Source organism: Amphibalanus amphitrite, unplaced genomic scaffold, assembly GCF_019059575.1.
Source record: "Amphibalanus amphitrite isolate SeventyFive unplaced genomic scaffold, NRLGWU_Aamphi_draft 000944F_arrow, whole genome shotgun sequence".
NCBI classification, from domain to species: Eukaryota; Metazoa; Arthropoda; class Thecostraca; order Balanomorpha; family Balanidae; genus Amphibalanus; species Amphibalanus amphitrite.
The window spans coordinates 46273-63549 of record NW_024882438.1 but is presented as its reverse complement, the minus strand read 5'-3'; the positions used below and the strand labels follow the sequence as shown (position 1 = coordinate 63549).

Here is a 17277-nt window from a genome sequence, read left to right as displayed (position 1 = left end):
AAAACCCGCGAGCCCTGTACCTATAACCTAAGTACAAACCTCCGTGTGAAATGCGATCATGTGTAATGCGTATCCCTTGGCACGACAGTGGTGCTGGAAGAGCTGGACGAGAACGCCCTGTACGAGGTGACGATAGTTCGTGACTCGGCTGGAAAACAGACCATGGTGGGACCTATCATCATTCGCGCTTTGGATCCTCCGCGCAGGTGAGAACGCTGGTGCTCTTCCCTAGCGACACGTGTCACTGATCCTGTGTGTCACTGATCCTCCCTGGCGATGTGTGTCACTGATCCTTTCCGCTAGGCCTGAGACGCGTGGGTCCCATCCAGTGCCTAGCCCACATGAATGCATAAGTAACAATGGAGACATACCTATATGATACATTAATACGATTTATGATTCGTCTGTGCATGCTCCTGCAGCCATCAATGTTCCCGGTGGACGATGGACCGCGCATGTGTTTGGCGCTCAGCTACGTCATAGTGATGGTGACCGGCCTGCTGGTCGCCATTATCCTGCTGCTGGCCAGGTTAGTGCATTACGAGACCACTTCAGCATCACCTGGCACTTACGACAGAACACTGTAAGGTGTCGCAATGGGCTTGGAATACCCAATCCCTCGCGATTAAAGTGACCATCCCACCTTAATATTAGTTTTGAGTTGAGATAGCAAAATTGGGGTCCCTGGCTCGCACTTACTAGTTACTGGTTTGAGCACTCACAATGTCGAGAAAGGCTTCAATGCGGAAATATTTAAGTTCAAAGTTGCAGCACATTGGATTCAGATGGGCCAATGCATTTGAATGTCCCCTCTGAATTTTTGATGTTAGCGCAGATCTAGCGATTTTAAAACCTTATACCTACAAACATCTTTGTGAAGCAGTGATAGTAGGTATATATGCTATTTGCGCGCAACATCTGCCGTAAATGCCGCGCTTTTTAAATACCACATGATTGCCTCGAAATGACGCCGTAGGAACAGCGAGGGCCCCGAAAAAAAATAACAAAAGTAGGGGAGAGCGGGGTACGACGCTCCCCTTAAAGGGACTATCCCACCTTTAACATGGGGTTTGAGTTGAGATAGCCAAGTTTGCGGCGAGGTTCAGAAACCACTATCTAGGTTGCAACCCCCGCGGCCTCTTGGTGTTGAAGAAATTCGTTCCCTTCATTTGAAAATGGGCCTTGTACAAGGCCCTATCTTCAACATGGAGCGACCGTTAGTGTGACGTCACCTCGTTTAGTCATTCTGATTTAAATGGGTTTGTTCGTTGAAAAATCGCTTAAAACTTGGTCTGAACTTTGTTGTGGTGCCTACAGAGTAAAAAGAATCAGCTTTATGACAGTAATGTGGCCTGGGGAAGGAGGTAATTTTGGGCTGTGACGTCACATATTTGAAAGTTTGTGTTTGGAATATGGGAAGCCTAAGATGTTTAATGAAAAATAAATGCCAGAACCGTGTTTCTGGTCATCCAATCTATAAAGTCGGGCACAATTTAACTGGTTTTAACAACATTTTAGAAGGTGGGATAGTTCCTTTAAAGGTAGTGTGCCACCTTTGAAAGATTTCCCGTTTTATTTTTCCTAGGATAAGAAGCTTCTGTTTTTACCTAATATCGCAAAAAAATCAAAAATGGGCCTGGAATAGTGCCTTTTTCGCCTAACAGTTTATCGGTTTTTAGATATGTATAACAACTGTAGTGGGCTCACCTGCAAACAGGCGTCGGGCAACAATCGCGAATGCGGCGCACTTGTGACAATAAGCAAAGGTCATTATAGTGTTACGACCATACGACGTACGGGAATGAGTTATCAGCTGTCTAATCGTAGACAACACAATGTCGAGCCTTAACCCTCGCCGGACCTATTGGTTTCTACATACGCGCCGGCCGAGGGGGGGGCGGGTACGACCCCCCCCTCGCCGTTTCGCCCCTGGTGGAGCTAGCGCGTCGAGGAAAAAACGAGCGTGTGCGCCGTTACGAGACGCAGAGATTGGTACCCGATTTTAAGGTCCTAGGTCAACCGGTGACCTCTGAGGTCAGGTCAAGTGCCCCAAGGTACGGTTCAGTTTTTGGTGAATAACTTCGCAAAAAACGGTCGCAGAGCGCCGATTTTGGCAGCATCGTGTTCGTCTCGCTCAGGCGCGTCGAATGATATACTTTTTGTCCGGGTCAGGTCAACTTGGGGTGTTGACCTCAGGTCAAGGTCAGGTCAGCAGGTCACCCCCAGGTCACGAAGTTGGTCGAAAGAGGTCATGTCGCATATCATTCGATTCGGTAGGTCTTCCTGAGTCCATTGGTGGCTTTCCCGACTCGCTAGCTCAATTTGATCAAGAGTTATTGACGAAAACTAATATGACCTTGATGACGTCATAAATGACGTCACGCAAGGTCAACATTGCAAAAGTGACGCATCTAACCTTGCAAGGAGTGCATCAAATCACGATTCTGTGTGCTTGAGATAGTTGGAGATCGTTCCCGGCGCCAGAATAGCAGTTTGAATTTTTCCCCATTGACTTATAATGGTGAGGTCACGAAAATGACCTGACCTCATTTGACCTTTAGGAAAAATCTGAGGTATACAAGTTGTGGGACTCATAATGGATACTAGATCCTGCAAGTTTCATTTCCCTGTGACATCTCCTCTGGCAGTGAGGGCGTTGCGAAGTTACGACATCTGAAGACCGTGCAGAGGTTCACTTATGACGTCATAGGTCAGTGACCTGACCTGACCCAAAAATGCGGTTGGTGTCAAAAGATCCGGCTTGGATCAAAGGTCAGGTATGCCAAGTTTCAGCTCTCTATCGCCAGCGTGTTCGGAGCTATCGCGAAAAAACCCTATGGGGGGCGGCACCCGCCCCCCCCCCCCCTCGGCCGGCGAGGGTTAAACTGTAAGCCTGTATTGGTATTGTTTCTTAAATTTGGCTGTCGAACATTAATTTGTGGTTTGAAATATGATTTTATGTAAAATAATTGATATGAAACAGCCGTCTCTTAAGTCATGACCCCATTACACCACACGCAAGTGGCAGAAATGACAATGATCAGCTGACGCATTTTTCTTGGCCGAAGTCAGAGCGCGCGGCCCGACGCACCACGCGTATTTGGAAATTCCGACCTCGACGAGCATCAGAAGCCACCTAACAGGCGTGTTCGAAACCGCAGGAGATGATGATGAACGGGTTTATCGAAACTTGATTGGATGAGCCTATCGGTAATAGCGATTTTAGTGTGTGCATTTATTGTTCATAGTGGTGTGAAATGTGGTTGGGGTACGACCGACAACCCGTCGGGGCGAATTTCGCACTGGGGTACTCAAAATTTGAAGAATTTAAGACGTTTCCATAAGTTTTGAAGGTATGGATAAGTTCTAAAAATCCGGTTCTCCTTATCCGGGTCATTAACTCCATATGGTCCAAGAAAGCTGGCACACTACCTTTAAGGGAAAATGCATACACTCGCCGCATAATCGCATCCACCATGGAAATGTGTGTGCATTAGAATAGACCAACTATTTCTCTTTCTTTGCGAGCTGGAAATTGTGCATTATCACCTATGTAGTGAGCGAGACAGATGTTTTAACCCGCGCACCGACGGGGGTCTGCGCCAACTTCGTACCGACGGGGGGGCGGATGACCGCCCCCCTCCCCTGAGATCTCGAGAACAAAGCAAGATAGCGACAAGCGGTAAACGGCATCGGATATGCACGGACAAGGTCTACAATTTTTACTAAGGTCATTTTCAGGTCAGGTCAAAGATGACGTCACAGGGGTAAAAAAAGTCAAAATGGCGGCGCCAGATATGGGGAGAGTTTTTCTCGAATAACTTTCGAACTAGTCAAGATAGGAACAAACTAAGGGCACCATCGTAATCCTCTCGTCAATCCGCATCGAATGATATATATGTTGACCTCGAAAGATCAAGGTCAAAGGTTGACCTCAGGTCACGTGACCTCGAAGTCATCATATATATCATTCCATGCGTCTTGACGAGCTGAACATAATGTGACCATCCTAGCGGCTGTATCTTGTACCTGTACGGAGTTATTGGCAAAAAACCGCTGGTGACCTTTGATGACGTCACATGACCTTACAGCTGCCCAACAGCAAAACAGACCTCAAGGTAGTGAAGGTTGATCGTATATGAAGTCATGTATGGTAAATGGGGCCATTCGGACCCGTTTTAGTGGTAAAAACAGGGAGTTGATTTTTTCCCCATTGACTTAGGTATAATGTGGAGGTCGCGAAATTGACCTGACCTTACGTCACCGACATCAAAATTCTGAGATATACAAATTGTAGCTAATAATGACCTTATAACATCCTGCGACTTTCAAAGGCCTCCGACATCTACTGTAGCTCTGGCACGGTGACAAAGTTGCAAAAAAGTGACTTGAGGTTGGGTCATTCAAAGTGACTGGTGACCTGACCTAAAACGTTAGGAGGTTCAAACTTGCACACTATGTGTAAAATTGATGAGAGAATAGTCGTACCAAATTTCGCGGCGCTACGCGCCGCGGCAAAAAACCTCAGGAGGGGGACGGATATCCGCCCCCCGTCGGTGCGCGTGTTAAAAAAGTCTTGCAAAAGGGCGTCTTACCCCACGGGGTGGGTACTGGGTAACTATATACTAACATTATATACTTACTTACACTTACTTAACCTACCTTATAATTACCTCACCTTATACTTAACTTATAGTCGGAGTCGATTATGGAAATAAAGCCAGAGCCGGAGTCGGAGGCTCAGCTCTAGTCATTTCGAACTTCATATAAGCCCGGCAAACGGAAGCGAGAAGCCAGCTTGAGGCCCTATGGAGCTTGGAGGGCATCGGAATTAGTGCCACATGAGCGGATAAAGCTTGCAAAAAAGAAGATGATATCATGCAACATTTCTACGGTACCTACGTGCAGTCGCCTCCCAGATGGGCGATATGAGACTCGCTGGCCCTGGAAGGAAGATGGGAAGACACAGCTACCAACTAACGAACGTCATGCACTCACTCGGCTGGAAGCTTGCGAAGCCTCGCTCAAAAGAAACAAGCGACTGAAGAAATATGATGACGCTATCCAGGATTACATCGAGCGAGGTCATGCGGAGACAAACGCTCTCAACAGGGGCGTCGACGCGTAAGGAAAACTGGTCCGACTTTTTCTCGGGGGGCCCCACCGGTGGGGGCCCCCAGGTATCGAACGGCTTCCCAACGTACATTTACATACATACATGAGTATACAAATGTATAGGCCCCCGCGGTGTTTAGCAGGGCCCCAGAGGCGCAGCAGGGCCCCCGAATTCTATAGCAGGGGCCCCCGTGGCCGCAGCAGGGACCCCCGTGGCCGCACCAGGGGCCCCGTAGTCGCAGCAGGGCACCCGCGGGTCGCAGCAGGGCCCCCGCGAGCCGCAGAAGGGGCCCCCGCGGTGTCTAGCAGGGCCCCAGAGGCGCAGCAGGGCCCCCGCATTCTGTAGCAGGGGGGGGGGCGAGCCGCAGCGCCCCCGCGAGGCGCAGCGGGGCCCCCGTGGCCGGCAGGGGCCCCGTGGCCGCAGCAGGGCCCCCGAGAGCCCCAACGGGGCCCCCGCGAGCCGCAGCAGGGGCCCCCGTGGCCGCAGCTGGGCCCCGAGAGCCCCAACAGGGGCCCCCGCGGCCACAGCAGGGGCTCCCGCGGTCGCAGCAGGGCCCCCGCGAGCCACAGCAGGGCACCGCCTAGTCGAAAAAGTGGTCCGACTAGTCGGAAAAGTCGGACCGGTGTCGACGCCCCTGGCTCTCAACGACTTCGTCGATCTAGTCCTCATCGAGGGCGACCGGTCCAGGAACAGGCTGCTGTGGAAAACCGGGATCTTCACGGCGCTTTATCCGGGCCGAGACGGGTGAGCACGGGCGGCGGCTCTGCGCACAGTAGATTGTGACCTGCAGTGCCCCGTTCAGAGACTTCACCTGTGCAGAAACAAATAGCTGAGAGCGCTGCAGGTCACCCGGGGGAGGGTATTGCGGATTCTAAAATGGAGGACCGATTTCCTTTAGTCACGCTTCAAATCGCGGGCGTTGTATTTTTGGAGCCTGAGTTTTGAGCCTATACCTATATGGCCTTGGACGGAATGTGTGAAACTGAAAAAGAACGAAGAAAAGACTGGGTGGGAAAACGATCCTAGTTGGGTCCTTGATTGGAACCTAGATTGAGGAACCTAGATTGAAGAACCTAGATTGGAACTTACATTGAAACTTTGATTGAAAGTGAGCTTTTCGGTTTTGAAATGATCCTTGAATTGTGTCTGGTTAAGTACACGCATATCTACTTTCTCGTACCGACGCGATGATTTGATCAACGGCGATAAGTGTGCACACAAGTGTGGAATATACCTAGTACATCTCGTAACACGACTCGTATGGGCGTTATGCTCTATGGGTAGGACAAAATGCCCGATTTGTAGTCCTCTCAATTCGGATAGCATATCTAAAAAACTAGGTGCATGCCACATGTTTCTGATGTGTTATTCGAAGAAAGCCAAGGTAATGAGCTACCAAATCAGCTAACTAGTTGTCATTAAATCAGTAAGCTAAAGAGATATACTGATAACTGAGGCTGGAAAGTAAGGGTGGCCACTTTGCCCCACTCTACCCTAACAGTGAACGGCCTATTCGTCCTACCCAGTTGCCATTTTTTTCCAGAGTGCCCGTTCCCGAGGGCATCTACCAGGTGACCGTGGCCATCACGGTGTCGGTCGGGTATCTGTTTGTGCTGCTGTCGCACGGCGGCCCGCTGTCGGCGGGCGGCACGGCCGGCTGCCGTGCGGCCGCCGCCATCACCCACCTGGCCTTCTCGGTGGCACTGGCGGCCGTCCTGCTGCTGGCGCTGGCGCTGCCCGGCCTGCTGGGCGGCGCGGCCGGCCGCTTCCCCGGCAGACACGCCTGGGCGGTGCCGCTGCTGGCCGCCGGGCCGCAGACGGCCGTGGTCATGCTGCTTATCGCCGCCGCCGTCGACTCTCGCGGATACGTGGACGCCGCCCCGCAGACGTGAGTCGGACGCCATACCACCCCAGCGCGACTGGTTAAACCAACCCGCGTCCCAGTGGCGGTCTCAGCCACCTTCGCCATAGTAGGGGGAGGCATATGTTACCACCCACCTCTAACTCAAAAACTAAGTGGGCTAGAAAGACGCGGTAAAAAGCAGTAGATAGCACTCAATGCGTACGTTTGAAAGTATTTCCGTCATCTTTCATTTTAGAGCAATATTGGGGTCACCAAAGGTCATCAAAGGTCAAAATTTGCCAATTGTCATTAGGTACCTCTATTTTTAAGAAACATGCCCTTATCCCAGGAACTATGATAGCTAGAAAAACGCATGGAAAAGCATTCGATAGCTTTTGAACTCTTCTTTTGATAAGGTCAATATCAAATTGACCTCAGGTCAACGGTTTAGCCTCCAGAGGGCAAAAAATAAAAAAAATAGCTGTTTTTAAGAGAAGTGTTTTTTCGACAATAACTTTTGACAAGCCACGACATTTCTATTGCCAGAATCGTGTTCCTCTTGCCAAGACGCGTCGAATTAACTATAATTTGACCTTGAAAGGTCAACTTGAAAATTTGACCTCAGGTCAAGGTCATTACCTCACCGGAAAAGGTCATGTTGCATATCAGTCGATGCGTGTCAACAAGACAAACACAATGAGGCCATCCCCAGCCTTCTATCTCTTTCAAATCGAGAGTTATTGGCAAAAAGCTGTTTGTAGCCTCAAATGACCTCGGTGACCTTTCTAGAGGCTATCAGCAAAAAAACACACCCTGGTCGTCACGGGTGGTCCAAATCATTGTGATTCTGAAATATTTGGACTGTTCCTATGCGTAGGGGAAAGTGGGGTAAGACGGTCAGGGTAGGTAAGACGGGCACCCCTTCTGCAGACCAAACCAATAGCGCTACGAGCAAGAAAAGTTAGGACCAGAATTGCCTTTCCCACTACACACCACCATTCAAGTCTGGTGAATTTGTGTTCAGTCGATAATCTTTTATTTTGATTTCTTTAAAACACTCATTTCATTGAAAACATCCATAATGTATTGTGCAAGCTTTTGTGTACAGCACTATAGAGTTAAAAACTCGCAATCACTTGTGGTACACTCATATGCCAACAGTGTTCATTTACGGCGGATTTGCTTTGTCTGCATCAAATTGTCCACAGCGAAAAATCGTGCTGAACTTCTGACATTGAGTTTGGGGTAAGACGGGCAACTATGAACCCAATGGGTCTGTAATGGTGAAAATATTTTTGTTGCTGTAGGAAAAAAGAAGCATTTCTAATAAGAATATGTTCGATTCCGATACTCACAGACATGTTAGCAATATTCCTTCGGCACAGTTTATTCTCGAATAATGAATGTGAAAAACGGTTCTACATGGCTTCTGAACTAGGGCCTATATAGGAGCATACGCCTTCTGCACGAATCTCGTATACTGCCATTTCCGAAGCACTTGAGACCAACGAGCGACTGTATAAATGCGGCTAATCTCGGGCATTTGTTGCGAGCTGCGCTGATCGGTGAAAGAAGCTGGCCGTCTTGCCCTACCCATGTGACCGTCTTACCCCATGGGGTGGGGTAAGACGGGTTTTTGCAAGGTTTTGCAAAAATAGCTGCAGTTTATTTGTTGAATCAGGTCTAAGTCTCATCTTCTGGCAAATGAAAGTAAAATGTCTGAAAAAGGTTTTCACCCAGTTTCCCGTTTCTATGATGTTTCTAACCGGCCGAAAAATGGCTCCAAAGTTAAGGTGCCCGTCTTACCCCACTTTCCCCTACACACGGATCTAGAGGCATTTTCATTTTCTCCATTGACTTATAATGGTAAGGTCACGCCACTGTCCTGACCTTAGGTCACGGGTATAAAAATTCGAGATATGCAAATTATAGGCGCCCATAACATCACGCAATCCACCAAGTTTAAAACCTCTCTGACAAACACTGCAGGCTGGACATGATTGCAAACTTTTTTAGGCTTAGTCAGTTAACTTGACCTGGTGACCTGACCTGACATGACCTGGGGTCAAAAAATTCACACATTGTCCAAAATTGATGTACAGAAAGCTACTGCAAGCGCCGCAGCGCTACGCGCCGCGTTTTTTTTTTTCACACGCAAAAAAAAACGCGACAGGTTGGTAACATATGCTCCCCCCCCCCCCACTGGGGCGAAGGTTAACATCGTCGGCACAGACACATGAAATCAGGGTGCGGTGTGCTCATCCTATCATATACCAGAGGCTAATTGCGTTGCATTCCGAGGCCAGTTGCGATGATAGATTGCACCTACTAGTTACTACCAACTTCCAATCAATAGGAGTGAGCGTATTCAAGCTGTATCATGACGTATAACTTTAGAGACTGCTGGCGCCTGGCAGGCTACCCAATGACAATGTATCGCCAGTTGTAACATTGAAGTAGCTAAGAACGCATTATTACAGGTGCTGGCTGGATTTGGACCCAAACAACGCCATCATGTGGGTGGTTGCGTGTCACCTCCTCATTATCTGGCTTGCTGGACTGTTCCTGGCGTTCCGGGCGCTCACTCTTCCATCGGACAAAGTTCCACTGGCAATGAAACACGCCGACAAAGCGAAACGCAAAAGGTGAGACTAGCCAGAGCAGCAGGCTCACCACAGCCGCTCCGAGTCCCGCTGATCAGTGTCGCAGCACGCAGTGCGCTCTGTGAGTTCGCACATCTAACAGGACGTGTTCCGTTCCAGCGCGCTGGGACGCCTGCGCTTCACCACCACGGCGCTGCTGGTGCTGCTGGCGGCATGCTGGGCGCTGGGTGCCGCGGCGGCCTTCTTCGGCAACCGCACGCTCGTCATCTGCGAGGCGGTGTCGACAGTGCTGCTGGCGGCGGCGCTGGGCGCGATGTGCGCCGACACTTTCATCGCCGGCGCTCGGCCGTGGAGGCAGCGGGTGATGCCGCAAAAGGGAGCAGCGGCGGCGCCCCGGCCCGGCGGCCGCCCGCCAGCCAACCTGACACTGACCACCGTCCATCCGGCCGGGAGCACGAGTAACAACATGTTTGTCAAGAGGACATTCCACTTTGGCGCAGACCCGGCCGAAGCCGACAAAAAGATTATCCTATCCATGCCAACACCTGAATAATCAGTCAGAAATCATATCGTAGGACATTCAGAAACACAACGAATAGACTTCTTAACCAGCGCAGCGTATGGGGCCAAAACAGACCCTCTCCTTTTCCGTCGATATCTCCTCAGTATTACAGTTATCGTCACCAAACTATCAGGACCTCCGCCCCGGCATCAATTTTACAATTTTGTGGCAAAAAATAGGCTACGATAGGTTGGCCGCAGATGACGTCAGAATGACGTCTTGTTCCGCCATTTTCGATAAACAAGTTTTGCGGGAAGAGCCTACCGTTTTGAGAATAGAGAAAATGTCAATGACAAAAAGGTGTAAAATTACCGGTGCTATAAAAATGCTATCCTGGAAAATCCAAAATTTTGTTTTTGATAACACCAATTGACCGTCCCCAGCCCCCTCCAACAAGTCACGGGTTAGATGGCCAAAAGTATATTTTACGTGTCGAAATATCAAATTTAACCCGCCCCGCAGGGCTATCGGTGGACCCTACCACCCGTAGGGGGGGGGGGGGGCGAAACGCCCCCACCTAAGATCTCGGAAAGCTACCGGCCGATTTTCAAAATTCAAATGACGTTGGATAGTCCCAACGGGGAACTACTACCTTGTGACCAAATTTCATTGACCTCGGCCCAACCGATAACGTCACAGGTCAGGTCAAAAGTCGAATTTTCACCTTTTACAGGCATTTCAAGAAATGTGTTGTACCTACAGTCTGTCTTAAAAGTACCGCGCAAAGTGACGGTGGATCCATCAAGCCTGACCGAGGAAGGACCTACTATAATTTGAGTCACGAAGCAATTGACATCCTCGTGCATTCCCCAGGTCAATTGGTTCGGTCACTTTCAAATTATAGCAGGCCCTTCCTCGGTCAGGCTTGATGGATCCATCGTAACTTTGCGCGGTACTTTTAAGACAAACTGTACAATCGAGTAAAAAGGAATGCCATTGGAAATCATCGATGGGGAATTGTCCGTCAAACACATGTTTTGCTATTCGAGGTCACTAATACCAGGTCAGGTCACAGAGGTCAGGTCACTGAGGGTCACAATACGAAAGGGTCGTGTGATACATGTTTTATGGTCCATTTTACATGACCAATGCGATTATGTGAGTCAGGCAACCTTTAGGGCCAGCTAAGGCTATATTCTGGTGAAGGTCAGGTCCAGATCAGGTCAAATTAGGTCAAATTTCAAAGCTGACATTTTTGCATTAAATGGATATCGATTCAATGCAGCTCGTCACAAGGAGTCCAATGGTGGTGTTTGTTTAGCGCTACATGGTCTAGAATTGCTAACAACTGAGTTTGAAAATTTGACGTCATCAATTTTGAAGTTTTTTTTGCTATAACTTGGCCAAAAAAGAGATATCGATCTCAAGTTTAGTATGTAGATAAGAATACGGTACGAGTTATCATATACATCCGTTTTTTATTTCGAACAACATTTTGGATTTGTTTTGCTGCTATAAAAAAATCCTTATTCGATTTTAGGGGGTCAAAACCCCAGAATTTCAAAGCCATGAGGTATCAGTTTTGTAGCCCTATTTATTCTACACCTTTCATGTCTTAGACATTTTTCTGTATCTTCAAAGCTGTAGGGCTGACAGCTCTTCCCGCAAAACCTTTTTGGGTCGAATATGGCAGAACATGACGTCATTCTGACGTCATTTACGGCCAACCTATCATAGCCTATGAATTTTTTTTGGTCACAATGTGTAAAATTGATGCCCGGAATGGTCTTAAAAGTTTGGTGACGATATCTGCAGCCGTTTGGGAGATATCTGCGGAAAAGGACAGGACGCCGTTTCGCCCCCCCCCCATCCCCCTACGGGGCGCGGGATCAAGAGACACGAGAAGATTAGTCCCTGCTCTGTAGCGAGGTCACGCGTTATTGCCGCCACTTGAAGTACTACACCTTTTTGCGTTAGCTTTTGACCATCGGGCAAAACATTTGTACACATTCGCCATATAGGTGGCGTTACAAATGGGCGGTTGGTCACAAAGAATTACCATTGTGCAAAACTATTCGGCGATCTTTCTCTACAACTCGACATTGAACGAATGGTTCAACATTGTGCAAAACAAATCGTCAATGGTCGAAACTATTCGTCATATGCCGAGCTGGCTCCCTCTATGCCGAAGTCTGGCGAACTGTTAAAACTGTTTTGCAGATCGTTTATTTGACATTTCAGTGTTCAATCTGTTTTCCTAAATGGCTGAAATGAAACGCACCACGCCGGAAGAGTTGCGCTCAATGCCAATTGTCGAAATGGCTCCTCAAACATTTTTGCCGAATGGTTGAATTCAAATGCAAAAAGGTGTATTTGTATGTGCTTTTGTCACCATGCGTTTTTTTGTGGTGTTAATAATTGATAAAACCGTTGCTCACGGCTGGATCCACGCAATTTACAGGCGTATCTGCAATTGCTCGATGCGTTACTGAAAGGAGAGTGCGCGGTATATTATCCCTCGCCGGCCGAGGGGGGGGGGGGGTGCCGCCCCCCCCCATAGGGTTTTTTCGCGATAGCTCCGAACACGCCGGCGATAGAGAGCTGCAATTTGGCATAATTGAGCTTTGATTCAAGCCGGATCTTTTGACACCAACCGCATTTTTAGGTCAGGTCAGGTCACTGACCTATGACGTCATAAGTGAACCTCTGCACGGTCTGCAGACGTCGCACCTTCGCAAGGCCCTCACTGCCAGAGGAGATGTCACAGGGAAATGAAACTTGCAGGACCTAGTATCAATTAAGAGTTTCACAACTTGTATATCTCGGATTTTCTCTTAAGGTCATATGAGGTCAGGCCATTTTCATGACCTCACCATTTCAAGTCAATGGAGAAAAATGAAAACTGCTATTCTGGCGCCGGGAACGATCTCCAACTATCTCAAACACACAGAATCGTGATTTCATGCACTCTTTGCAAGATTTCATGCGGTACTTTTCCAATGTTGAACTTATGTGACGTCATTTATGACGTCATTAAGGTTATATTAGTTTTTCGTCAATAACTCCCGATTAAATTGAGCTAGCGAGTTGGGAAAGCCAGCAATGGACTCAGGAAGACCTGCCGAATCGAATGATATGCGATATGACCTCATTCAACCAGCTTCGTGACCTGGGGCGCTGACCTCAACAAGTTGACGTCACCCAAACAAAAAGTACATCATTCGACGCGCCTGAGCAAGTCGAAAACGATGCTGCCAAAATCGCGGCTCTGCGGCCGTTTTTTTTTTTTGCGAAGTTATTCACCAAAAACCGAACCGCACCTTGGGGCACTTGACCTGACCTCAGAGGTTACCAGTTGATCTAGGACCTTGAAATCGGGTATCAATCTCTGCGTCTTGAAACGGCGCACATGCTCGTTTTTTTTCCGCGACGAGCTAGCTCCACCAAGGGCGAAACGGCGAGGGGGAGGTCGTACCCTCCCCCTCTCGGCGGGCGCGTATGTAGAAAACCAATAGGTCCGGCGAGGGTTATAAATCACGGATAATCAGCAACCACGTATTTTATGTTATAGCCTTTAGGTATGGATTACAAAATGTGGGTACCTATGTTAACCCGCGCCGGGCCGGGGGGGGGGGGGTGTTTGAACACACACACCCCTCCGGCTTTTCGCAGATATCTCAAAAACGGCGGCACGGAGCGCCGCCGTTTTTGGCACACCTGTTCGTGCATCTTTTCCACACATGTTGTGAAAATGTCAGACCCAGGTCGCCTTAGGTCAGGTCACCAGGTCACGCCAAGTGACCTCACCTTCGAAAAAAATTAAGAATGCTCGTGATAGCTACACCGACTCATCGATTGCCCTGAAACTTTCAGCGATTGATTAGAGCAACATTATCTATAAAATGTATATCTCGGAATTTTGACATCGGTGATCTATGGTCAGGTCAATTTTGCGGCCTCTCCATTATAAGTCAATGGGAGAAAATTGAAAAGCGTCTGTTTTGCACGAACGCTATTCTAGACACTCTCAAACATCGAGATGTAGGTAAAATTGACACACTGAACCGGAAAATGGCAGCTGTGACCCCTCGTTATGTCCCCGAGGTCATCTCAGGTCACGAACAAAATCGCTCGAAGTTTTTCGCTAATAACTTCTGATAGAGGCGTGCTAGAGCGCTGAAAACGCCTTAGATGTGTTAGGCTCGACGTTGCAGCTCGACTGATATGCAACATGATCTTTTCCGGTCAGGTCATGACCTTGATCGGAGGTCAAATTTTCAAGTTGACCTTTCAAGGTCAAATAGTTCATTCGACGCGTCTCGACGAGAGGAACACTATGCTGGCAAAAGTAATGTCGTGGGTCTTTTGAGTCAAAAGTTATTGCCGAGAAAATTTTTTCGTAAAAACGGCTATTTTTAGTTTTTGTCCTCTGGAGGCTAAACCGTTGCCCTGAGATCAAATATGAGAACATTTATCAGAAAGGTCTGTAAAAGGGCTATCGAATGCGCTTTTCCGCGGCGCTGTAGCTCTATCGGTTCCCGAGATAGAAGTTGGCAGTTTCCAAAATGTTGAAATAGTCAACATTTTACCTTTGGTGACCTATGGTTAGCTGACCTTTGACCTGACCCAAAAATGACCGAAGTGTTTTTGTCCGTCTTTTGGACGTTCTTTCGATTGCCCCGTCCCGGCGCGGGTTAAGAACTGGAGAAACTGGATGGAATCCTCTGATTAGATAGTTCAGACTTTTGAGGAAATATGCAGAAATGGAAATTACTAGGTATACAGACCATTTTTTAAGGAAAACGGCGAATGAAATTAGCGTGTGATCATTCTGCCAGGGTTCTTCTATGGCAGAGCTTTTAATCCATTTGATAGATGTAAACAGTTAGGGGAGAGTGGTGCAGGAGGCCCCCCCCTTAAGCTCAGTTGCTATTTTTAGACAACTGATAATATTTAAGAGCTAACGTGTGCATGCGCTGTGAGCATGCATCATTTTCCCATACATATTTGCATTCAAAATGAATCTAGGGGGTACACAAACCGTAAACTTTAACATTTTGGAAAAAGTTGCAAAAGGGCCTCTTACACTATGTGTATGGTAAGACGCCCCCCCCCCCCTCGGGCGTTTAACAAGGCAAGTCGACTTGTAAAAGACGTTTTGCGAACACAGCTGCAAGGCCTTTTATTTCGAAAAGCTAAGCAAATACGGTGTTATCGAAACCAATAACACTTCCAAAGCGCTCGAACAATGCGAAAACTAGCACAACCAAACGCTGATGACCAACGAAAATTGTACCTATTACCTCTAGAAAAAGAAACAGAAAAAAAAGTCCTTGAAAAAAGAATGCCACGCCTGCCGCAGGTGCAGGCGTTTTAGCATCGGGGGCGTTTTTTATCGGGGGGGGGGGGCGTTTTATAATCCTCGAAGGGAGGGCCTCTTAAAAAAAAATGCAGTGTTTTAACGTCACAATATTTATGGTTTATGAGACATTTGCAGCGCACCAGAACATGGTCTATTCTGAAGCTAACATGTGACAATTTCGATGAGATAAGATTGCATTTGATAGTCATTGTTTTTTCAGATATATAAGGGTGATAAAGATGCATATATCTAGCAAGTAAAGGGGCAAAAACAGAAACAGGCTTACCAAAAGCCGCTGCGACGCACCTGATACCTCAGGTTTCGTGAGTTGTTGTTTCAAGAGGGCTTCTGCTTTACAAGAACATTGAAAAATAAATAACATTATTGGTTTGGTAAAAAAAGCGATGGGGCCTCTTACCGACCCTGGGCGTCTTACACGGATCTCCCCTAATGTCGATATACATATTTTTGACCAGCATGAATGCTTTTCTAATTACTTTTCTAACAGCTTTTCTAATTGGTCAAATTTCCAACAACCAAATAACAAGTGCCTTAGTCCCCAAGTGCCTTCACTGTTCCATAGTCGTAGACTACGGCTCTGCACGTCATCCTGGCTCTTGTATGTGGAAGCATTACGGACACTAAGTAGATCATGTCGTTCGTAAGCGTTATCATCGCTGTTCGTGCACTGTGATGTGTTGATTTGCTGTCAATAAATCGTGCGCATCGTATTCTTTCAACTGTGTATTTTTTCAACACCTCTAATGCACAAAAGACGACGTTCGAGAACGACAGTTTTGAAAATCAGTATAAACGGAGAGTTGCTAATTGTATTTAGAATTATATTGGCTTAGTGGAATTCTTAACAGAAAGTCACCCAGTTTAGTCTCATCTTTCAAAATAATGAATAAAAACATTACGAGGGTTGTTTTGAGCATTACATAGTTGCAGGCAACGGAGACTAATGAAAAGTTGGTCGCTTATTTTCCCACGACCCTTGATTCGAGCCGGATCTTTTGCCATCAACCCCATTTTTAGGTCGGGTCAGGTCACTGACTTAACTAATGATGGCATAGGTAAACCTTCACACAGTCCTAAAAAGTCGCAACATCCCCAAGGGTCAGTCAGGTCGGTTACGTTAACTGTTTCAAAGCATTTAGGTACTTTAAAGAAATTGGCATTCATCAGCCGATTCAGAGGTTAGCGAATAAAAGCATTGTGACTTTTGGGCACATTTTTCATCGCCTCGCTGCATTTAACCTTCGCCCCAGTGGGGGGGGGGGGCATATGTTACCACCCTGTCGCGTTTTTCGCGTGTGAATAAAAAACCGCGGCGCGTAGCGCCGCGCCGCTTGGGGTAGCTTTTGGTACATCAATTTTGGACAACGTGTGAAATTTTTGACCCCAGGTCATGTTAGGTCAGGTCATCAGGTCAAGTTAACTGACCAAGCCTTAAAAAAAGTTTGCAATCATGTCCAGCCTGCAGTGTTTGTCAGAAAGGTTTTAAACTTGGTGGATTGCATGCTGTTATGGGAGCCTACAATTTGTATATCTCGGATTTTTTATATCCGTGACCTAAGGTCAGGTCAGTGGCATGACCTTTCCATTACAAGTCAATGGAGAAAAATGAAAATGCCTCTAGATCCGTGTGTACGCATAGGAACAGTCCAAATATTTCAGAATGACAATGATTTAGTCCACTCGTGATGACCAAGGTGTCATTTTTGCTGATAGCCTCTAGAAAGGTCATCCGAGGTCATTTGAGGCTACAAACAGTTTTTTGCCAATAACTCGCGATTGGAAAGAGATAGAACGCTGGGGATGGTCTCATTGTGTTTGTCTTGTTGAGAC

At 47.6% G+C, this 17277-nt stretch overlaps 1 protein-coding gene across 1 annotated transcript; it reads left to right on the top strand.

The window, feature by feature from the left end:
• Positions 1-428: 428 nt before the first annotated feature.
• LOC122368388 lies at positions 429-10691 on the top strand. The gene is made up of 4 exons (XM_043342287.1): positions 429-529; positions 6660-7004; positions 9440-9604; positions 9722-10691. The coding sequence occupies exons 1-4, from the start codon at positions 429-431 to the stop codon at positions 10113-10115; spliced, it is 1005 nt and encodes a 334-aa protein (XP_043198222.1). The 3' UTR covers positions 10116-10691.
• Positions 10692-17277: the final 6586 nt, after the last annotated feature.